This window comes from Sturnus vulgaris, unplaced genomic scaffold (assembly GCF_052056855.1).
Source record: "Sturnus vulgaris isolate bStuVul1 unplaced genomic scaffold, bStuVul1.hap1 Scaffold_499, whole genome shotgun sequence".
Taxonomy (NCBI): Eukaryota; Metazoa; Chordata; class Aves; order Passeriformes; family Sturnidae; genus Sturnus; species Sturnus vulgaris.
Window position 1 is genome coordinate 96,549 of NW_028276498.1, and position 24,296 is coordinate 120,844.

The 24,296-nt window shown below is 49.1% G+C and overlaps 1 protein-coding gene across 1 annotated transcript; it reads left to right on the forward strand.

The window, feature by feature from the left end:
* The first annotated feature begins 4,621 nt into the window (after positions 1-4,621).
* Positions 4,622-7,290, forward strand: LOC148217682 (uncharacterized). The gene is made up of 2 exons (XM_088158515.1): positions 4,622-5,994; positions 6,321-7,290. Exon 1 carries the CDS (start codon positions 4,632-4,634, stop codon positions 5,562-5,564), a length of 933 nt encoding a protein of 310 aa, XP_088014641.1. The 5' UTR covers positions 4,622-4,631; the 3' UTR covers positions 5,565-5,994; positions 6,321-7,290.
* Positions 7,291-24,296: the final 17,006 nt, after the last annotated feature.

A 24,296-nucleotide genomic window follows, 5' to 3' on the forward strand; every position in this document is an offset into this window, starting at 1 on the left:
GGGCGAATTTTCTCGGGGATTCCGGGGAGATTTTCTTGGGGATTCCGGGGGGGCTTTCACAGGGATTTCTGGGGGATTTTCGCGTGGATTCCGGGGGGATTTTCTCGCGGATTCCGGGGGCTATTTTCCCGGGGATTCCGGGGGAAATTTCTCGGGGAGTCCGGGGGGATTTTCTAGGGGAATTCCGGGGGATTTTCTCGGGGATTCTGGGGGGATTTTCCCGGCGATTCCGGGTTGATTTTCCCGGGGACTCCGGGGGATTTTCTCGGGGATTTCTGGAGGATTTTCCCGGGGATTCCGGGCGGATTTTCTCGTGGATTCCGGGAGGATTTTCTCTTGGATTCCGGGAGGATTTTCCCGGGGAATTCCGAGGGATTTTCTCGGGGATTCCGGGGAGATTATCCCGGGGATTCCGGGGAGATTTTCTGGGGGATTCCTGGGGGATTTTCTCGGGGATAGCGGACGGATTATCACGGGGATTCCGGGATGAGTTTCTCGGGGAATTCAGGGGGATTTTCCAGGGGATTCCGGGGGGATTTTCCCGGGGAATTCCGGGGGATTTTCTCGGGGATTCCGGGGGGTTTTTCCCGGGGATTCCCGGGGATTTTCTCTCGGATTTTTTCCCCAATTTTTCAAGCATTTTTCCCGCAGTTTTCCTGGATTTTTCCCAAATTTTCCCCATTTCTCACTGATTATTTTCCCCATTTCTCAATGATTTTTGCCCCAATTTATCAAAGATTTTTTTTCCCCATTTCTCACTGATGTTTTTCCCCATTTTCCCCCCATTTCTCACTGATTTTTATCCCCCATTTTTCAATAATTTTTCCCCATTTCTCTCTGATTTTTGCCCCATTTCACCATGATGTTTTCCCCATTTCTCACTGATTTTTCCGTTGATTTTTCATGGATTTTTCCACCCATTTTTCGTGGATTTTTTCCTCATTTTTCCCCATTTCTCACTGATTTTTTCCCCCATTTATCACTCCTTTTTCCCCATTTTTCCCCATTTCTCACTGATTTTTTCCGCCATTTTTCATTGATTTTTTCCGCCATTTTTCATGGATGTTTCCCCCAATTTTCATGGATATTTCCTGATTTTCCCCCCCATTTCTCACTGATATTTGCCCCCATTTCTCTCTGAATTATTCCCCCCATTTTTCATGCATTTTCCCGCCCATTAATCACTGATTTTTTCCCCATTTCTCACCGACTTTTCCCCCCATTTCTCACTGATTTTTATCCCCCACTTCTGACTGATTTTTCCCAATTTTTCGTTGATCTTTTTCCCCATTCCTCACCGATTTTTCCCCCATTTCTCTCTGATTTTTCCATCATTTTTCATGGTTTTTCCCCCACATTTCTCACTGATTTTACCCCCTTTCTCACTGATTTTATTAATGTTTGTATTTCTATTTCTATTTCTGTTTATATTTATATTTATTATTATTGTTTTGCATGTTTATGTTTATGTTTATGTTTATGTTTATGTTTATGTTTATGTTTATATCTATGCAGGTTAACGTTTGTGCATGTTTATGTCTATGTTTATATTTATGCATATTTATTTTTATGCCGGCGAACGCGGGCAGGCGTTTTATGTAAACGCCTATCCGCCGGGGTCCTAGAGAGGCCGCCATCTTGAGCGTGTCGGGACTCTCAAAATGGCGCCTCGGGCGGCACCCCGGCTGACCTGCCAAAAATGGCGGCAGAAAGGGCGGGAAAAAATCAGGACCCCAGTGTGTAGGCATAAGATGCCTGATTACATCGCCGACGCCGATCCGCTCGCCGCCAATTTTCCCGGATGTTTCAGAGCGTGCCGACAACGGCCGCGCGGTCCGCGGTGCCGCGGGCGTGAGGGCGCCGGCGGGCGCGGGCAGGCGTTTTATGTAAACGCCTATCCGCCGGGGTCCTAGAGAGGCCGCCATCTTGAGCGCTGCCGCAGGGCTGGGTCCCGGCCCGCGGGCCCTTCCGCCATCCTGAGAGGGGCACCGTGCAGTACCCGCCCGTGTCCACACGGCGGCAGCACTGCCGCCCAACTCAGCCCGGCACTGCCGCCCTGTCAGGGACAGACAGAGAAGGGAGAGAGTTCCAAGCACCAGAGTCCCCACCCGTCATAAAATCCTCTCAATGAACGCCCCAAAAAAACCCCGACCCAAACTAAAAATGCCCTGCCTCTGACCAAATGAAAAAAAAACCCTTTTATATATATAAATCATCTATTTTTTAATATTTAATTTCTAGTCATAATCTATACATATTTCATATATTCAATTTAATTGCTATTCTATTTATCATATATACAATATTATTTTATTATTCATTATATACATAGATTTATATTACTAATGTTATTTCTATTTTATCTATATCCATCTATATTTGGAGGTTCATAGTTTTTAATATTATTTCTTTAAAAGCTCTGCCTCTAACCAAATAGAAACAAAAAACTCGATTATTTTAAATTCTATTTGAATATATTTTTCTATTTAGTTTTCATATTTATATCTGTAGATTTATATGTCTATATTGTGTATTCTATATTTATATACTATTTAATGTAGTTTTTACTAGTATATTAATATACTAGATGCTATTTACATTCTATTATAACATACTATTTAATAGAACATATTAAAATCGATAAATTATTTATATTACATACTACATACATGTATTTTATATTTATATTTTTTTCTATATATTTATACTTACATATATATATGCATATATAGTTATAATAATTTTATGTCAGTATCTATTTTTGCATATTTGTATATTTTTGCCTATATTATTTTCAAAAAACCCTCCTCTAACCAAATAAAAACCAATAAAACATTCCTTTTAAAGTCTGAATATTTATATATTTCTATTTTCATAACATAATATAATGTAATGTAATATATTTATATATTGGTTTCTTATATTTGCTTCTATATTTTTATTCTTTATCTTTTCTATTTACAGTATCTATAAAAAAACCCTACCTCTATCCAAACACAAGCCAATAAAACATTCCTTTTAGACTATATTTAGCTATTTTTTAAGGTTCTGTTTTTCATGCATTCTACACCCACCCCTCCCTCTCAATGTTCTGGCACCCACCATGACCCCCCCCCCCATGCCCGACTCACCTGCTCCTCCAGCGCAGCCCGGCTCCCTCTCCCAGGGACCTTGGGGTGCCCCAAACCACGTCGGAGCCCCCCTCAGCCTTTTTTCCTCACCCCAAAGAAGGCACAGAACGACTCCTTTAATGAAGTTGTTTTAACAATTGTAAGGCTAGAGCTTTTGGTATCCACTTGCTTGCCATCCCTTGTAAACCAATTTTTTTCTTCTTTCTTCTGCAGCTTAATAAAGCCTCTTTTTTTCCCCATAGTTTTCCAAATGCATGTATTACCGCATATGCATATTTAGAATCAGTAAATATATTTAATGTCTTGTCCTGCTATAATTCACAGGCTCTCACAAGCGTGTGCAGCTCTGCTGTCTGAGCTGACCAGGTGGCTGGTAACCTCCCCCCTTCCTTTAATTGCTTTCCATTCACGATAGAGTATCCTGTAAATCATGAAGAATGGGGGGAAAAAATCAGTGAGAAATGGGGAAAAAAATCCCTGAAGAATGGGGGGAAAAATCAGTGAGAAATGGGGAAAAGTGGGGAAAAAATCCGTTAGAAATGGGTGGGGAAATTCCATGAAAAATGGCGAAAGAAATCAGTGAGAAATGGGGAAAAATGGGTAAAAAATCAGTGCGAAATGGGGGGGGGGGGGGGGGGAAATCAATGAGAAATCGGGGAAAAACATAAGTAAGAAACGGGGGGGGAAAAGTCCATGAAAAATGGGGAAAAATCAGTGGGAAATGGGGATAAATCTGGAAAAAATCCATGAAAAATGGGGGAAAATATCAGTGAGAAATGGGGGGAAATGGGGAAAAAGTCAGTGAGAAATGGGGAAAAATCAGTGAAAAACGGGGGGAAAACTCCATGAAGAATGGGGAAAAAAATCAGTGAGAAATGGGGAAAAAAATCCCTGAAAAATGGGGGAAAATATCAGTGAGAAATGGGAAAAAATGGGGGAAAAAATCATTGATAAATCGGGGGAAAAATCAGTGTGAAAGGGGGGGAAAAATCGGGATCGGGGACGTGGACCGGGACTGGGATCGGGGACCGGGACGGGGAAATGGGACAGGGACCGGGATCGCGGACGGGGACCTGGGACAGGGACCGGAACCGGGATCGGGGACGGGGACTGGAGACAGGGACCGGGACCGGGATTGGGGACTGGGACCAGGACCGTGATCGGGTTCCGGGACGGGGAACTGGGACTGGGACCAGGATCGGGGACCGGAACCGGGGACTGGGACCGGGACCAGGACTGGGGACGGGGACTGGGGACAGTGACCGGGACTGCAATCGGCACCGCCCCCCGAACCGCTCCCGGAACCGCTCCCCGGGCTACCCCGGCACGGCGACCGGGAACGCCCCCGGCACCGCCCCGGCACCGCCCCCGGTGCCGCCCCCGGCACTGCCCCGGCACCGCCCCGGGTAGCGCCCCCCGGCACCGCCCCCGGGGCGGGCCGCCCGAACGCACGCGATGACGCGCGGGGGGGCGGGACGGCGCGGGGCGGTGACGCGCTTCATGCCAGGAGCAGGGCCCGGGTGCGACGAAGACGGGAGCGGGACGACCCGATACCGCGCGGGGCCGCGGGCCCCGGCGGAGCCCGGCCCGCTGGGTAGGGGCCGCCAATGGCACCGGGGCTTCTGCTTCGGCTTCTGTCCGTGTCGGCGGGGAGGCCCCAGCCAGCGGTTGCCCCTCTCCCTCGGCGACACGGGCGTGGAACTCGGCATCGGGCGCTGCATCGCCGCGGACAGCAGGGGGCGCACGGGTACCGATACTGCCATGGGGCCCGGCGCTGCTCTCCTGCTCCGCCGCCAGGCGGCGCTGCGCTGCCGTCCTGCCGCGCCTCCGGGCACGCTCGGTTTCCTCGGGACCCCGGGCCCCGCCTGTCCCGCCGCTGCGGAGGCGGGGGATGCTTTATGGGACTGCCCGAGCTGGCAGTGCCGGGTCTGGGGCGTTGGGGCGCGCCTTGGGGGGCTGCGGGTGCGCTCGTTTCCTCTTCTGCATGGCCTTCTGTGTGAGCATCTCTCGTTGCGACTGCTCTTGGAGAGTCAAACCCCTCCTCCTAAGTGGTCTCAGGAGCCTGGCAGGGTGAGTTTTGTTTCACAGGGGAAAGGGCCACTGGTCGTGTCCAGAGACCTGTGCACCCAGCCAGGTTTCTGCCTGATAAAATTCCAAATGGATGAGGATTTCTCCCAGCCCCAAGCTGCCCCCACCTGTAACCCTGGCTGCCTTTGGGGTGCCCAAAGCCTCCTCTGTGCAGATCTCAGGAACCTGGGAGGGGTGAACAATGTTGCACAGGGAAAAACCCACAGATTTTATCTCCGGGCCTGGGGCCAGGAGCAGGCATTTGCGTGCTATAATTCCAGAAGGAGCACGGTGTCTCCCAGACCCAAGCCGCATCCAGCTGTGACCCAGCTGCTCTTGGAGTGCCAAAAGCCTCCTCGTAGCTGATCTCAGGAACCCTGGAAGGGTGAGTTTGGTTTCACAGGGAAAAGGCCTCAGTTTGTGTCCAGAGATCAAATAAGGGACTCTGCTTTTCCTCTAGTTCTCCTTCCTGTTTTCACCTGGGCTACAAGGATGGGCATGGCCTGTATTTCTCATATCAAAGTGATGTTACTAAATTTGTCCAGAAGTTCTGATTGTTATTTTTATTAGTAGTAGTAATTTTCTGATAGAAAACACTCTCATTTTGCCTTTCCCACGTTGTTTCCAGGTGCTGCCCAGGATGGACATCTGTGGTCTCAGACAGTGATTCCCGAGGAGCAAGGAAAGCCTTTTCCTCACCTGCACAGTTCAGGTGGATGGGACAGAATTGGTGTGGCCTGACAAGGCAGGAAAAGCTGTCTGTGTTCTGGAGTGCCTTGAAAGCTTTCTCCGTCAGGTTTGGAAGGGGTTTCTCTTTGGGATTTCTTGTGATGCAGCACCACGGGTATCCCTTTGTGCCAAGTCCAGTGCTAAAGGATTGAAGAACTGACAAGTGGGGTCTGGGATGAAAATGCCTCTAATAAAATTAAGCAAAGAATACAATAAGAGAAATGAGCATCCTTTTAATGTCTGAAATAGTTAGGAATAAAAATGCTGGAAAAGGGCACTCTGAATTGGTGTCACTTGTCATGGATAAAACCCCAGAGTGAGGAATCAGAGCAGAAGTTGAGAGCTGGAATCCTTCTGCAGTCGACTTAATTTTCTTTTCCTCCTCTCTTTCAGGACAGGAAGAATCACGACTCTCCTGCCATCTTTGCCAAGAGCTGTGGTGTTTGATCAGCCAAAGCCCAGAGGCTTCAGCACCAGAGGTCTGAGCCTGGAGGGCTCCTGGTGCTGCCCGTGCTGTGGGCTATGTCAGAGGATGCAGGGTTCCTCTTTGCCTCCCTGCTGGGATTAACTGCCATGGGAATGTGGGATCTGGGTGAAACTCCAGCTCTCCTGGTGTTCAGGGGAGCAAGGTCTGAGGGACTCCTCTCTGGGGATGTGCGGTGAAGGACTGAATAGTGTGGAAGGAGAGTATTTATAAACTGTATCACTGTTTCTCCCAAAATTGGGGTGGAGCACTGATGGGGGCGGTTGGGTTTGGTCTGGGCCGGTTATTCTTTGTGCAATTTTTAAATTCTCTTGTATGATTTACTGTCCGGTATCTTTCTAACAAAAGCTGACATAAATTTAGATTAAGGATTAGAACTTGGCTCCATTCATTGCAAACATTTGACAAGGCTGGAGGACTGGGGTGGTGACTGCTCTCAGGAAAGGTTACTTATTAATACTGTGTCAGATTTCCCGCAGTGACTGTCAGGCCTGCATGGCTGTGAGTTCGTGCTCTTCTCACTGGGGAAATAAGTTCAGCAAAATTAGAAATGTTAGAAAAATCCAGCCAAAAATTCCACCTCTGTACCCCCTAAGTTTTCCCAGTTTTTCCCAGCTAGGAGCTGCACAGAAGTCAGGCAGAGGAAGTGACAACAGGTAACAGCTGAAAAATTCAAAGGCACAAAGAGGAAAGGGGAAAGGTTTCAGAAAACAATTCTATGGTCTAAGAATAATTTCTGATTCCCTACTGAGAAGAACACGAACTCACAGCCATTCAGGCCTGACAGTCCCCTGCAGTGAGAGCTCAGCACACATCCACAGAGGCAAGTCCAGCATCTTAAATGAAAAAATAAAAATAAAAACCAGAAGAAAAAGGTGATTTCTTTTGCTTCAGAGTTATTTCAAGTTCTTAAAGCCCAAGCAACATTTGCTCTTGATTTTGGTTGGGTGAATCATGAGCAGTGGGCACGGGTCATGCCATTCATTGAGCAGAAAACCCGGGGTCATTTAGAGGGGACACAAGAACTGTTTGTGTAGCGACCTCGGGCTGCAGAGGGGCAGGAGAAAGGCCAAGGGAGCTCCCTGGGGCCACCAGGGCCTGTGGGGAACAGAATGGACGCTTGGATGACCAGTGGAGGTGAGGAGTGGATCTGAGTTCATCTACAGGGAAATAAGGAGGGGATACTCTGGAGTGAAAAGCTGAGGTGATGAGTTCACCCACCTGGGCACGAGTTGTGTTTGCACAAAGTGGGACCAGAGGTGAAGGTCAATCCAAAGTCGATCCTGCTTGACCTCTGAATTCCAGGATAAGTTTTACAAGCTGCCAAATGAGGGAGTAAAAATACACAAAAATGAAACTGAGAGCATTCATGAGGTTCCTGGGAGTCCATTACACTGTTGTCATAGAATTCTTAATGAGTTTTGAGCTTTTAATGACAACAATTCAGTACTTTCTTTGGATTATTCACTGTGTAGGATTTGGGGTTTATCTGGATTTTAAAGGCGTCGTGGTGGCCCTGACACTGCTCAGGAGCTGGTAGGAAAAGCAGGGTCAGAGCTCCTGGCAGGCACAGGGTGTTTTTCCCAGAGTGGACTGTGGAGGAATTGTTTGGGCCTTGGATTGTCCCTCTGGGTGATGCCAGTTGCTGTGATTTGTGTAATTCCATACATTTAACTCCCAATACTTCCCAGCCCAGGAGCTTGAGCTGACAGGGCAGCACACAGATTGTTCTCTGTGCTGTGCCCCGATTTGGGGTTGGCTGTCAGCTTTGCTAGCTCCCGTGAATTATGCCCATAGCCCCGAATTCCCTGCTCAATTCCCACTGCCATAACCTCACAGCGCCTCATGGAGTGGGGATATACTGTGGCAGGAAGCTCAGCAGCATCGGCACAGGGACAGGTGTATATTCCAAAGAATTTGCTGTTTCAAACCCTCATCCCCCAGCCCCGCCGATGTCCCTGGGGGGCACTTGACAGAGTTACCTGGATTTCAGCTGATTTCACCCCCCCGAGCTCGGGCTCCAGGTGATCTTTTCAAGCAGGAGAAGGCAGGGGCCGGAGGCGCTCGTGGCCCGTGCCGAGGCAGTCCCTGGGGCCACGAGAGGACATCTCTCCCTGCAGAATTTCAGTTCTTTCCAGAGCCTCAGCAGTGACAGAGGACAAAGAGGAAGATGAGGAGGAGGAAGAAGGGGGAGAGGGTTTGAGAGGAGGGGAAGCCCAAATCCGTGCTGTGTGCGGAGCTCCGACAGCACGCTGCAGCCCGCAGCTCAGTGTGAGCACGGGGCAGAGGAGGCGATTTCTGGGCATTCAATCACCCTGAGGCGGGCCCGGCACCGCCCCTGCAGCACCGTCCCCAGCACAGCTCGGTACCGCTCCGGGATCACCCGGCCCCGCCCCCGGTGCCGCCCGGGACCACTGGGGACCGCCCCTAAAGCACCGCCCCGGCCCCGCCCGGTCCCGTCCCCGGGACCTCCGTGCCCCGCCTCGCCAAGCCCCGGCTCCGCCCCGAGCCTGCCCGGGCTGCGCCGGGACCATCGCTGGCGGCCCCGCCCCTCTCCCCCGGGCCGAAGCGGGCTGAAGGAGATGTCCGCACGATTGGAAACGCCGCCGAAAATCGCACCCGTGGGATCGGTGTCGGCGTCGTGCGCAGGCATCCCACTAGAGCGAGCGGGCTCCTTGCTGTGCCCCCCTCCTTTTGCAGCCAGAGTTAGAAGGTCGGGGAGCGACACCCGAGCCGCCATCTTGGGAGAGGCACGCGCGCAGTACCGCGCTCTGCCCACAGGGTGGCGCTTGGGAGACAGGCAAGGGATGGAATCAAGGAGTGTCCCAATCCTTGAGGAAATCCCCCTGAATGAACGCCCCAAAAAACCCCGACCAGAACTGACAAACCTCCTCCCTCTGTATGAGTGCAAAGGGTGTGCAAGGAGTGTGCAAATAGTGTGCATTAGCAATCGATCGGCAGGCGCGATCAATCGATCGCCGATCTAATCGATCGGCAGGCGCGATCAATCGATCGCCGAGCTAATCGATCGGCAGGCATTAGCAATCGATCGCCGATTTGATCGATCGGCAGGCGCGATCAATCGATCGCCGATCTAATCGATCGGCAGGCATTAGCAATCGATCGCCGATCTAATCGATCGGCAGGCGCGATCAATCGATCGCCGATCTAATCGATCGGCAGGCGCGATCAATCGATCGCCGATCTAATCGATCGGCAGGCATTAGCAATCGATCGCCGATCTAATCGATCGGCAGGCGCGATCAATCGATCGCCGATCTAATCGATCGGCAGGCGCGATCAATCGATCGCCGATCTAATCGATCGGCAGGCATTACCAATCGATCGCCGATCTAATCGATCGGCAGGCGCGATCAATCGATCGCCGATCTAATCGATCGGCAGGCGCGATCAATCGATCGCCGATCTAATCGATCGGCAGGCATTAGCAATCGATCGCCGATCTAATCGATCGGCAGTCATTAGCAATCGATCGCCGATATAATCGATCGGTAGTCGTGATCAATCGATCGCCGATCTAATCGATCGGCACGCATTAGCTATCGATCGCCGATCTGATTTTTCCCGCCATTTTTCATGGATTTTTTCCCCCATTTCTTACTGATTTTTCCCCAATTTTTCATGCATTTTTCCCCGCAATTTTCGTGGATTTTTTCCCATATTTTCCCCATTTCTCACTGATTTTTTTCCCCCATTTCTCAATGATTTGTTTCCCCAATTTATCAAAGATTTTTTTTCCCCATTTCACCATGATGTTTCCCCCATTTCTCACTGATTTTTTCCCCCATTTCTCACTGATTTTTCCCCCCATTTTTCCATGGATATTTCCCGATTTTCCCCCCCATTGCTCACTGATTTTTGCCCCCATTTCTCTCTGAATTTTCCCCCCATTTTCCATGCATTTTTCCCCCCATTAATCACTGATTTTTTTTTCCCCATTTATCACTGATATTTGCCCCCATTTCTCTCTGAATTTTTCCTTCCATTTTTCATGCATTTTTCCGCCCATTAATCACTGATTTTCTCCCCATTTATCACTGATTATTGCCCCCATTTTTCACTTATTTTTTCCCTACAGCATCGGCCACCACAGCACGAGCAACAACAGCTCGCTCTGTTCCCGCCATTGCCCATGGATTGTTTGCCTGTTTTCCATGGATTTTTTCCCCATTTCTCACTGATTTCCCCCCCCCCATTTCTCACTGAATATTCCCCCATTTTTCATCGACTTTTCCCCCATTTACCACTGATTTTTCCCCCATTTCTTAATGACTTTTCCCGCCATTCGTCACGGATTTTTTCCCCCATTTCTCAATTATTTTTTCCCCCACTTTTCCCCGTTTCTCACTGATTTATTCCCCCATTTTTCATGGATTTTTTTTCCCCCATTTCTCACTGATTTTTTTCCCCATTTTTCAAAGATTCCCCCCCCGTTTTTCACTGATTTTTCTCCATTTCTCACTGATTTTCCCACCATTTTTCATGTGGTTTTTTTCCATTTCTCACTGATGTTTTACCCCATTCTTATTACCATTCTCATAGCTCTATTTTATATTTATACATATTCTTATATTTGCATTATTTCTGTTATACACTAGATTTTTCATAGATATTTGCTACTTATATTTCATTATATTTTACATGTATACCAATCTATTTCTATTCTTTATATTTTATTTTTATATTAGCTATAAAAACCGTGCCTCTACCCAAATAAAAAGCATTTAAACATTCCTTTTAGACTATATTTAGGTATTTTTTATGGTTCTGTTTTTCATGCATTCTACACCCACCCCTCCCTCTCAATGTTCTGGCACCCACCATGACACACCCCCCCCCCCCCCCCCCATGCCCGACTCACCTGCTCCTCCAGCGCAGCCCGGCTCCCTTTCCCAGGGACCTTGGGGTGCCCCAAACCACGTCGGAGCCCCCAGTCTCCACACCCTCCCCCTCCGTAGGGAACGGGAATGGGATGGGGAGCACACAGGACAAGAAAGGAACACAAAAGACACACTGGACAGAGAGAAGAAAAGGGCTGGAAGCTGGATATGAGGATGAAAGTGGAGCAGCAACAAACCTCAGGACTCTTGACTAGAGAGTGTGGCTGCTGAACGTCTCAAAAAAAACCCCCAGCTCCAACACAACATGCTGTGTTCACGGCTCGGCCTGGGACTCGTCAGTGAACATCTCTCTCTTGCCAGGGCCATAAAGCCCCCGAGAAAACACGAGGTGAGGTTGATGTGCTCCGGCTTTGCTCCTGCTCAGCCCTAACCCCAGCCCCTGCTGCCAGTGAGCACCCTGATCTCTGAACCTCTTCTCAGCTTGTTTGTACGCTTCCAAATTCCTTCCTCTTTCTTCAAGCTTCATCTGTTTCCTGGCATTGGGAGAATGACAAGTGTTTAGCACAGCGCAATGAATACAACAGTCTCATTTTCAGAAGACACAACTGAACGAGAACCGACAGCAGCACTGCTTCGAGACAATCTGGGCACACGTTTCCCTTCCAGCAATCTGAGCGTTCTTTTGTGTCACGCCTGAAATCCTGAAAATGGTTTTTTGAGAAAAATTATCCATAACTAGAAAACAATCAAACCAAATAAATAGAACCCCTATGATATAATAACAGCCCATATACTACAACACTCCAATTCTAATATTAATAAGAAAACAGAAATTAGCTACACAGCATTACCTCAAACAAACACTACATACTGGCAAGAATCAAAGCCACCACAAAATAATTCAAAAACTACCCTATGCCTTATGCTACAGGCTAGAACGCCATCGGCAAACCTTATCAAGGTATCCTTTAAAAACAACGCCCCACCAAAAACAAAAACAACACAAAACGCCATTCAAGAACTCCCTTATCAACACCTGAATGAAAAAACATGGCATTAGATAAATAGACCATAGCCCTTAGCATACACCATCTACAAACAAAATAAAGCTATACCATACATCCTCGAAAACCACCTTCAAAGCACGACATTAGAAAAAAAAACTTTCCAGAATTAAAAGCTGTATCTAACAAAAGCCGTCTGATAAAATTAACAACCAAGCCCCCACCATCAGAGCTGCCCCTACTAAACTCCCCATCGTACATATGAAAAATCAGTTTTAAAAACCTACTTCAATTCATTCTGCCTCAAATACAAAGCCATCCAGAAAGTTACCTTCACTCAAAAACAAAAGCGCACGTAGTAAATAACATTAAAAAATAAATCAGCACACTACACACCACAAGCATAAAATATTGAATTAAAACCAAAAATACCCCTATTCATTAAAGAGCCCAGCCGCAAGCTATATTTAACTATAACTTCGTGCAAACGTACACATATCATTAAAATAGATTTCTTTCAGAATACAACTGATGATCTAAAATAGTAAAATGTCCGAGAACGATATTATAATAGGATATCCTCGATCATCCTCCCGCAAATTCTCTCCACTGTATTGTCCGACACACACCGGAAAAAAAATCCAGTTTTTACTTTTTTCAGCTAACTTCTCATTTATTAGCTGAGAGGAATGTTGAATTTGTCTTTACAAATGAGCTGTGGATCAGCCTGTAGATAAGGCTAGCACTGAGAGATAAAAGAAACAATGGGATGGATTCCACTGATTGATGAATGGAAAGAGATAGTTGCCTTTACAAACAAACTGCAGGGCTGCTGATAAATGAAATTGGATATCGAAAGATGAAAGAAGCAACGGGGGGAAACTATGAATTCTATAAGAATTAAAAATTAAAAGGGAGGGTTATACATTAGAGGGGAATTTCAGGTATCAGGCGTTCCGGGAAGTCTGTGCCTCTCAAGTACCTCAGCCAATGGGAAAAGAGAGAGGGAAATGCGGCCGGGAAAATAGGATAAAAAGGAGGCTGCGTCCTCCAAAAATTTGAGAGATCCCAGGGGAATGTCCCATGGCCTCTCCCTTTATTCGAATAAAGCAAAAAGGACTCCTCTGTTTCCTTTTTGGACATAAACCGCTGGTGTTTGTGGATTAATTTTCCTGACATTTAGCAACATATTGTCAAAAAAAAAAAAAAAAAAAAAAAAAAAAAAAAAGTGATCCAGAAGAGGGCAACATTGACAGCCATTCCAAGACAGGATGAACAAATGCTTTCACATTGACAGAGGATGCTGCGATGTTCTGAGAACAGAAGATAGAATAAAATAAAGGAAGGTGATGTTACAAGACAGAAAAGGGTAAAATAAAAGGAGTACCTGAGACTGGGGGGCGGGGGGGAAGAAAATGGGGAAATATTAATTGCTACACACTAGGTACAAATGCTTTTTACAAGTAATTTATGAGAAGCAAGCTAAAAGCGTCTTACTGCTGCTAGTGATATCATGCTCCAAGCTCTGCTAATAATTCCTATTTCTAGCAATAGTTAAATTGAACTCACTACATTCCAACTATTTTTCTGCTTGTTTAGATGGCAGATCCGTTTGGAACACACCTTCGTATAGCAAATTCTATGCCCAGGTAGGGACCTCTCAGTTCTTCCATAAAACATTTTCTTCTGCATTATGGCAAGCCTTTGTTTTAGCTTGACAGCTTTCTTGAAACTTAAATTTACGCATGTATCCAAAGACATTTGCAATTCCAGAAATCGGTAGGCACATAATATGGAAAGTAAATAACATTCTCGAGAGGGAGTTGCTTTGTTACTGAGGGGATGAAAAGCAAGGCTAGAGCTAGTAGAACTACCCAAGAAATTGGACTTAACGCAGCTTTTACAAGGCTCAAAGTAGCCATACCGAGATGTTTGAGCTAAAAGCCCCAGTTACCAGACTTACAGGCCTAATAGTTATCACCACACCACATTCCCTGGTTGCAGTATTTTTAACAGCAGTGCAGAACGCTACTGAAAATTATTTTTAGGTTGAATTGTTCTCTCCCCTCACTGCCTGTGTAGCTGTTAGAGGCTTCCAGGAGGCTGGGGAAGCAGACTGCTGGTTTCACTTCCAGACACGTCACTTCCATGGTCTGCTGGAGGGCACTTTGAAGCCCGTGGCCTTTTCTTGCTCTATTGTATCTGACAACTTTCCTCCCCCACGTCTGTTTTTTAGCGGGCAGCATTTTTGGAGGGCCAGTCAAAGACCTCAGGCTCCGAGAGAATTCGTCTGCTTTGCTCTGTTTATGTGTGCAACAGATGGGAGCAGCAACTAAGTCAAGTAGTAACTTCTGAGCTGCCCAGTTATCAGTAAACCAAAATATTCTTTTGTGACTCTCGCCAGACGAACATATCATCCTATCCGAGTCACACACTGCCCCTCTGGCATTTTCCAGTCAGACAAAGAATTCCTGGCCCCTTCCTTGCATGAACCTCAGCTCTCCACCTTGTTCCAGAAAGAGTTCTAGATCCAAGGCCCAGTGAGCCAGCTACCCTTTGCTGCCCTGAGCAGTATGGAAACAGCCAAGCCCCAGCCCTGCAGCCCTGCCTAACTCGCCTTTGCCTCCCAAACCTGAACCTTTTCCTTGGCTGTGGCATCCTCACTCATGCAATCCTGAAGACAAAAATCTGATTTGGCAGGTGAGGCCGTTTCTAACGCAAAAGCTTCACCAAGGTTTCTCTTCCAACTTCAGCCTTAAACAGTCCTGTCCTCCTCAGACAGCCCCCACCTCCAGCCTTTAGCTGTAAATACTTACTGTTTTATAGCTAATGCTTGCCACCCCTCAAAATTAAGTCTTTTGATATGCATTTACATCCCTCCCTAACCATGTCCTCATCACCCTTCCCAAACTCAGCCTCATCTCCAGGCCTAGAACCTCTCCCTAGGTGAGGGACTGTCCTCGGGTAGGAGTGCTGACAGACCTGTGCATGAGCCCAGCTGCATAGCCCGTGCTAATCCCAGCCCAGCTCTAGCCTTTAAACCCACTGGGGCTTTGGTACTGGAGGCCCAGTTACAGTAACCCCTGTGGCCGTTCCGCTTCCAGGCCATCTGGGAGTTGTGATCCCCCACCCTACACCACTTTGGTGAGAAATGCATTCCTTTCTTACAATAAAGTTTTCATTTTATGTCTAAATTCAAGCATTCCGAGAAAACGTGTAGCAATTATATCAAGACAGACATGACAGGCACCAACATTAGTCTTTCATTACACACTTTTCACGCCTTCTCTCCACAGATTTCTTTGAGGCAACTCTGACTCCTTTTCTCACAGGCAGCTCCACACAGCACCGACTCCTGCTCTCCTCTGTACGACTGGCTAAACCCCAGCCTGTCCCTTCCCCAGCCACCTGAGCCTGTCTGTCCCACACACAGCATCCTCTCACCTTGTCCATCCCTTGCACGGCCACGTGTCCCTTCCTCCTCGCAGCACAGCCAGCAGGCTCCAGCCCACACTGCAGCAGGCTCTGCACCTCCAGCTGGAGCTGTGCTTAGTGAAACTGGCAGCCAGCTGACCCACGCTTTTATAACAACCAGCCTCACTGGGCAGGCAAGGCTGTTTCCACTCCTTGCTAATCAGTACAGCTGTAACTCGTTGGCAACTAGTGCCTTCTGCACTATCCTTACAAACTATTCTCCTACAGAAATGGACCGGAATTCCGCGGGGATTTTCCGGGGATTCCGGGGGGATTTTCTGGGGATTCCGGGAGGATTTTGTCGGGAATTCCGGGGGGATTTTGTCGGGGATTCCGGGGGGAATTTCTGGGGGATTCCGGGGGGATTTTATCGGGGATTCCTGGGGGATATTCCCGGGGATTCCGGGGGGATTTTATCGGGGATTCTGGGCATATTTTCTCGCGGATTCCGGGGGGATTTTCTCAGGGATTCCGGGGAGATTTTATCGGGGATTCCGGGGGGATTTTTCCCGGGAAATGCGGGGGGCTTTTTCCCCGCGATTCCAGGGGGATTTTCCAGGGGATTCCAGGGGGATTTTATCGGGGATACCTGGGGGATTTTCCAGGGGATTCCTGGGGGATTTTCCCGGGGATTCCGGGGGGATTTTCACGGGGATTCCGGGGGGATTTTCACTGGGATTCCGGGGCGATTTTCTCAGGGAATTCCGGGGGATTTTCTCGGGAATTCCGGGAGGATTTTCCCGAGTATTCCGGGGGGATTTTTTCGGGGAGTCCGGGGGGATTTTCCCGGGGATTCCGAGGGGATATTCCCGGGGAATTCCGGGGGGATTTTCTCCGGGATTCCGGGGGGATTTTCCAGGGGTTTCAGCGAGGAATTTCCCGGGGAATTCCCGGTGGATTTTCCAGGGGATTCCGGGTGGATTTTCTCGGGGATTCCGGGGGGATTTTCCCGAGTATTCCGGGGGGAATTTTTCGGGGAGTCCGGAGGGATTTTCCCGGGGTATCCGGGGTGATTTGACGAGGAATTCCGGGGGGATTTTCCCGAGTGTTCCGGGGGGATTTCCTCGGGGATTACGGGATGATTTTCTCGGGCAATTCCGGGGGATGTTCTCGGTGATTCCGGGGAGATTTTCTCGGGGATTCCGAGATTATTTTCCCGGGGAATTCATGGGGATTTTCCCGGGGATTCCGGGGGGATATTCGCGGGGATTCCTGGGGATTTTCTCGGAGATTCCGGGGGGATTTTCATGGGGATTCCGGGGTATTTTCTCCTGGATTCCGGGGAATTTTCCGTGGATTCTTGGGGGATTTTGCCGAGTATTTCGGGAGAATTTTCTCGGGGATTCCGGGGTGATTTTCCCGGGAAATTCCGGGGGATTTTCTCGGGGATTCCCGGGGGATTTTCCCGAGTATTCCGGGGGATTTTTTCGGGGAGTCCGGAGGGATTTTCCCGGGGATTCCGGGGGGATTTTACGAGGAATTCCGGGGGGGTTTTCTCGGCGATACCGGGGGGATATTCTCGGGGATTCCGGGATGATTTTCCCGGGGAATTCCAGGGGATTATTCCGGCGATTCCGGGGGGATTTTCTCGGCGATTGCGGGGGGATTTTCTCGGGGATTCCGGGGGGATTTTCCCGGGGAATTCCGGGAGGATTTTCTCGGGGAGTCCGGGGAGATTTGCCCGGGGATTCCGAGGGATTTTCAGGGGAATCCGGGGGGATTTTCTCGGGGATTCAGGGGGGTTTTTCCAGGGGATTCCGGGGGGATTTTCTCGGGGATTCCGGGGAGATTTTCTCGCGTATTCCCGGGGCATTTTCCTGGAGATTCCAGGGGGATTTTATCGGGGATTCCGGGGGGATTATCCAGGGGATTCCGGGGGGTTTTTCCAGGGGATTCCGGGCATATTTTCCCGAGTATTACGGGCGAATTTTCTCGGGGATTCCGGGGAGATTTTCTTGGGGATTCCGGGGGGGCTTTCACAGGGATTTCTGGGGGATTTTCGCGTGGATTCCGGGGGGATTTTCTCGCGGATTCCGGGGGCTATTTTCCCGGGGATTCCGGGGGAAATTTCTCGGGGAGTCCGGGGGGATTTTCTAGGGGAATTCCGGGGAATTTTCTCGGGGATTCTGGGGGGATTTTCCCGGCGATTCCGGGTTGATTTTCCCGGGGACTCCGGGGGATTTTCTCGGGGATTTCTGGAGGATTTTCCCGGGGATTCCGGGCGGATTTTCTCTTGGATTCCGGGAGGATTTTCCCGGGGAATTCCGAGGGATTTTCAGGGGAATCCGGGGGGATTTTCTCGGGGATTCCGGGGGGATTTTCTCGGGGATTCAGGGGGGATTTTCCACGGGATTCCGGGGGGATTTTCTCGGGGATTCCGGGGAGATTTTCTCACGTATTCCCGGGGCATTTTCCTGGGGATTCCGGGGGGATTATCCAGGGGATTCCGGGGGGATATTGCAGAGTATTCCGGGGGGATTTTCTGGGGGATTCCGGGGGGATTTTCCCGGCGAATTCCGGGGGGATTTTCTCGGGGATTCCTAGGGGATTTTCCAGGGGATTCCGGGGTGATTATCCCGGGGATTTTCCTGGGGGATTTTCCCGGGGATTCCGGGGGATTTTCTCGGGGATTCCGGGTTGATTTTCCCGGGGAATTCCGAGGGATTTTCTCGGGGATTCCGGGGGAATCTTCCAGGGGATTCGGGGCGGATTTTCTCGGGGATTCCGGGGAGATTATCCCGGGGATTTCGGGGAGATTTTCTGGGGGATTCCTGGGGGATTTTCTCGGGGATAGCGGACGGATTATCACGGTGATTCCGGGATGAGTTTCTCGGGGAATTCAGGGGGATTTTCCAGGGGATTCCGGGGGGATTTTCCCGGGGAATTCCGGGGGATTTTCTCGGGGATTCCGGGGGGTTTTTCCCGGGGATTCCCGGGGATTTTCTCTCGGATTTTTTCCCCAATTTCTCAAGCATTTTTCCCCGCAATTTTCCTGGATTTTTCCCAAATTTTCCCCATTTCTCACTGATTATTTTCCCCATTTCTCAATGATTTTTGCCCCAATTTATCAAAGATTTTTTTCCCCATTTCTCACTGATGTTTTTCCCCATTTTCCCCCCATTTCTCACTGATTTTTATCCCCCATTTTTCAATGATTTTTCCCCATTTCTCTCTGATTTTTGCCCCATTTCACCATGATGTTTTCCCCATTTCTCACTGATTTTTCCGTTGATTTTTCATGGATTTTTCCACCCATTTTTCGTGGATTTTTTCCCCATTTTTCCCCATTTCTCACTGATTTTTTTCCCCATTTTTCCCCATTTCTCACTGATTTTTTCCGCCATTTTTCATTGATTTTTTCCGCCATTTTTCATGGATGTTTCCCCCAATTTTCATGGATATTTCCTGATTTTCCCCCCCATTTCTCACTGATATTTGCCCCCATTTCTCTCTGAATTATTCCCCCCATTTTTCATGCATTTTCCCGCCCATTAATCACTGATTTTTTCCCCATTTCCCACCGACTTTTCCCCCCATTTCTCACTGATTTTTATCCCCCACTTCTGACTGATTTTTCCCAATTTTTCGTTGATCTTTTTCCCCATTCCTCACCGATTTTTCCCCCATTTCTCTCTGATTTTTCCATCATTTTTCATGGTTTTTCCCCCCCATTTCTCACTGATTTTACCCCCTTTCTCACTGATTTTATTAATGTTTGTATTTCTATTTCTATTTATGTTTATATTTATTATTATTGTTTTGCATGTTTATGTTTATGTTTATGTTTATGTTTATGTTTATGTTTATGTTTATGTTTATGTTTATGTTTATGTTTATGTTTATGTTTATGTTTATATCTATGCAGGTTAACGTTTGTGCATGTTTATGTCTATGTTTATATTTATGCATATTTATTTTTATGCCGGCGAACGCGGGCAGGCGTTTTATGTAAACGCCTATCCGCCGGGGTCCTAGAGAGGCCGCCATCTTGAGCGTGTCGGGACTCTCAAAATGGCGCCTCGGGCGGCACCCCGGCTGACCTGCCAAAAATGGCGGCAGAAAGGGCGGGAAAAAATCAGGACCCCGGTGTGTAGGCATAAGATGCCTGATTAAATCGCCGACGCCGATCCGCTCGCCAACAATTTTCCCGAATGTTTCAGAGCGTGCCGACAACGGCCGCGCGGTCCCCGGTGCCGCGGGCGTGAGGGCGCCGGCGAGCGCGGACAGGCGTTTTATGTAAACGCCTATCCGCCGGGGTCCTAGAGAGGCCGCCATCTTGAGCGTGTCCGCACTCTCAAAATGGCGGCTCGGGCGGCACCCCGCCTGACCTGCCAAAAATGGCGGCAGAAAGGGCGGGAAAAAATCAGGACCCCGGTGTGTAGGCATAAGATGCCTGATTAAATCGCCGACGCCGATCCGCTCGCCGACAATTTTCCCGGATGTGTCAGAGCGTGCCGACAACGGCCGCGCGGTCCCCGGTGCCACGGGCGTGAGGGCGCCGGCGGGCGCGGACAGGCGTTTTATGTAAACGCCTATCCGGCGGGGTCCTAGAGTGGCCGCCATCTTGAGTGTGTCCGCACTCTCAAAATGGCGGCTCGGGAGGCACTCCGGCTGACCTGCCAAAAATGGCGGCAGAAAGGGCGGGAAAAAATCAGGACCCCTGTGTGTAGGCATAAGATGCCTGATTACATCGCCGACGCCGATCCGCTCGCCGACAATTTTCCCGGACGTGTCAGAGCGTGCCGACAACGGCCGCGCGGTCCGCGGTGCCGCGGGCGTGAGGGCGCCGGCGAGCGCGGACAGGCGTTTTATGTAAACGCCTATCCGCCGGGGTCCTAGAGAGGCCGCCATCTTGAGCGCTGCCGCACGGCTGGGTCCCGGCCCGCGGGCCCTTCCGCCATCCTGAGAGGGGCACGGTGCAGTACCCGCCTGTGTCCACACGGCGGCAGCACTGCCGCCCAACTCAGCCCGGCACTGCCGCCCTGTCAGGGACAGCCAGAGAAGGGAGAGAGTTCCAAGCACCAGAGTCCCCACCCGTCATAAAATCCTCTCAATGAACGCCCCAAAAAAACCCCGACCCAAACTAAAAATGCCCTGCCTCTGACCAAATGAAAAAAAAAAACCTTTTATATATATAAATCATCTATTTTTTAATATTTAATTTCTAGTCATAATCTAGACATATTTCATATATTCAATTTAATTGCTATTCTATTTATCATATATACAATATTCTTTTATTATTCATTATATACATAGATTTATATTACTAATGTTATTTCTATTTTATCTATATCCATCTATATTTGGAGGTTCATAGTTTTTAATATTATTTCTTTAAAAGCTCTGCCTCTAACCAAATAGAAACAAAAAACTCGATTATTTTAAATTATATTTGAATATATTTTTCTATTTAGTTTTCATATTTATATCTGTAGATTTATATGTCTATATTGTGTATTCTATATTTATATACTATTTAATGTAGTTTTTACTAGTATATTAATATACTAGATGCTATTTACATTCTATTATAACATACTATTTAATATAACATATTAAAATCGATAAATTATTTCTATTACCTACTACATACATGTATTTTATATTTATATTTATTTCTATATATTTATACTTACATATATATATGCATATATAGTTATAATCATTTTATGTCAGTATCTATTTTTGCATATTTGTATATTTTTGCCTATATTATTTTCAAAAAACCCTCCTCTAACCAAATAAAAACCAATAAAACATTCCTTTTAAAGTCTGAGTATTTATATATTTCTATTTTCATAACATAATATAATGTAATGTAATATATTTATATATTGGTTTCTTATATTTGCTTCTATATTTTTATTCTTTATCTTTTCTATTTACAGTATCTATAAAAAAACCCTACCTCTATCCAAACACAAGCCAATAAAACATTCCTTTTAGACTATATTTAGCTATTTTTTAAGGTTCTGTTTTTCATGCATTCTACACCCACCCCTCCCTCTCAATGTTCTGGCACCCACCATGACCCCCCCCCATGCCCGACTCACCTGCTCCTCCAGCGCAGCCCGGCTCCCTCTCCCAGGGACCTTGGGGTGCCCCAAACCACGTCGGAGCCCCCCTCAGCCTTTTTTCCTCACCCCAAAGAAGGCACAGAACGACTCCTTTAATGAAGCTGTTTTAACAATTGTAAGGCTAGAGCTTTTGGTATCCACTGCTTGCCATCCCTTGTAAACCAATTTTTTTCTTCTTTCTTCTGCAGCTTAATAAACCTCTTTTTTTCCCCATAGTTTTCCAAATGCATGTATTACCGCATATGCATATTTAGAATCAGTAAATATATTTAATGTCTTGTCCTGCTATAATTCACAGGCTCTCACAAGCGTGTGCAGCTCTGCTGTCTGAGCTGACCAGGTGGCTGGTAACCTCCCCCCTTCCTTTAATTGCTTTCCATTCACGATAGAGTATCCTGTAAATCATGAAGAATGGGGGGAAAAATCAGTGAGAAATGGGGAAAAAAAATCCCTGAAGAATGGGGGGAAAAATCAGTGAGAAATGGGGAAAAGTGGGGAAAAAATCCGTTAGAAATGGGTGGGGAAATTCCATGAAAAATGGCGAAAGAAATCAGTGAGAAATGGGGAAAAATGGGTAAAAAATCAGTGCGAAATGGGGGGGGGGAATCAATGAGAAATCGGGGAAAAACATAAGTAAGAAACGGGGGGGAAAAGTCCATGAAAAATGGGGAAAAATCAGTGGGAAATGGGGATAAATCTGGAAAAAATCCATGAAAAATGGGGGAAAATATCAGTGAGAAATGGGGGAAAATGGGGAAAAAGTCAGTGAGAAATGGGGAAAAGTCAGTGAAAAACGGGGGGAAAACTCCATGAAGAATGGGGAAAAAAATCAGTGAGAAATGGGGAAAAAAATCCCTGAAAAATGGGGGAAAATATCAGTGAGAAATGGGAAAAAATGGGGAAAAAAATCATTGATAAATCGGGGGAAAAATCAGTGTGAAAGGGGGGGAAAAATCGGGATCGGGGACGTGGACCGGGACTGGGATCGGGGACCGGGACGGGGAAATGGGACAGGGACCGGGATCGCGGACGGGGACCTGGGACAGGGACAGGGACCGGAACCGGGATCGGGGACGGGGACTGGAGACAGGGACCGGGACCGGGATTGGGGACTGGGACCAGGACCGTGATCGGGTTCCGGGACGGGGAACTGGGACTGGGACCAGGATCGGGGACAGGAACCGGGGACTGGGACCGGGACCAGGACTGGGGACGGGGACTGGGGACAGTGACCGGGACCGCAATCGGCACCGCCCCCCGAACCGCTCCCGGAACCGCTCCCCGGGCTACCCCGGCACGGCGACCGGGAACGCCCCCGGCACCGCCCCGGCACCGCCCCCGGTGCCGCCCCCGGCACTGCCCCGGCACCGCCCCGGGTAGCGCCCCCGGCACCGCCCCCGGGGCGGGCCGCCGAACGCACGCGATGACGCGCGGGGGGCGGGACGGCGCGGGGCGGTGACGCGCTTCATGCCAGGAGCAGGGCCGGGTGCGACGAAGACGGGAGCGGGCCGACCCGATACCGCGCGGGGCCGCGGGCCCGGCGGAGCCCGGCCCGCTGGGTAGGGGCCGCCAATGGCACCGGGGCTTCTGCTTCGGCTTCTGTCCGTGTCGGCGGGGAGGCCCCAGCCAGCGGTGCCCCTCTCCCTCGGCGACACGGGCGTGGAACTCGGCATCGGGCGCTGCATCGCCGCGGACAGCAGGGGGCGCACGGGTACCGATACTGCCATGGGGCCCGGCGCTGCTCTCCTGCTCCGCCGCCAGGCGGCGCTGCGCTGCCGTCCTGCCGCGCCTCCGGGCACGCTCGGTTTCCTCGGGACCCCGGGCCCCGCCTGTCCCGCCGCTGCGGAGGCGGGGGATGCTTTATGGGACTGCCCGAGCTGGCGGTGCCGGGTCTGGGGCGTTGGGGCGCGCCTTGGGGGGCTGCGGGTGCGCTCGTTTCCTCTTCTGCATGGCCTTCTGTGTGAGCATCTCTCGTTGCGACTGCTCTTGGAGAGTCAAACCCCTCCTCCTAAGTGGTCTCAGGAGCCTGGCAGGGTGAGTTTTGTTTCACAGGGGAAAGGGCCACTGGTCGTGTCCAGAGACCTGTGCACCCAGCCAGGTTTCTGCCTGATAAAATTCCAAATGGATGAGGATTTCTCCCAGCCCCAAGCTGCCCCCACCTGTAACCCTGGCTGCCTTTGGGGTGCCCAAAGCCTCCTCTGTGCAGATCTCAGGAACCTGGGAGGGGTGAACAATGTTGCACAGGGAAAAACCCCACAGATTTTATCTCCGGGCCTGGGGCCAGGAGCAGGCATTTGCGTGCTATAATTCCAGAAGGAGCACGGTGTCTCCCAGACCCAAGCCGCATCCAGCTGTGACCCAGCTGCTCTTGGAGTGCCAAAAGCCTCCTCGTAGCTGATCTCAGGAACCCTGGAAGGGTGAGTTTGGTTTCACAGGGAAAAGGCCTCAGTTTGTGTCCAGAGATC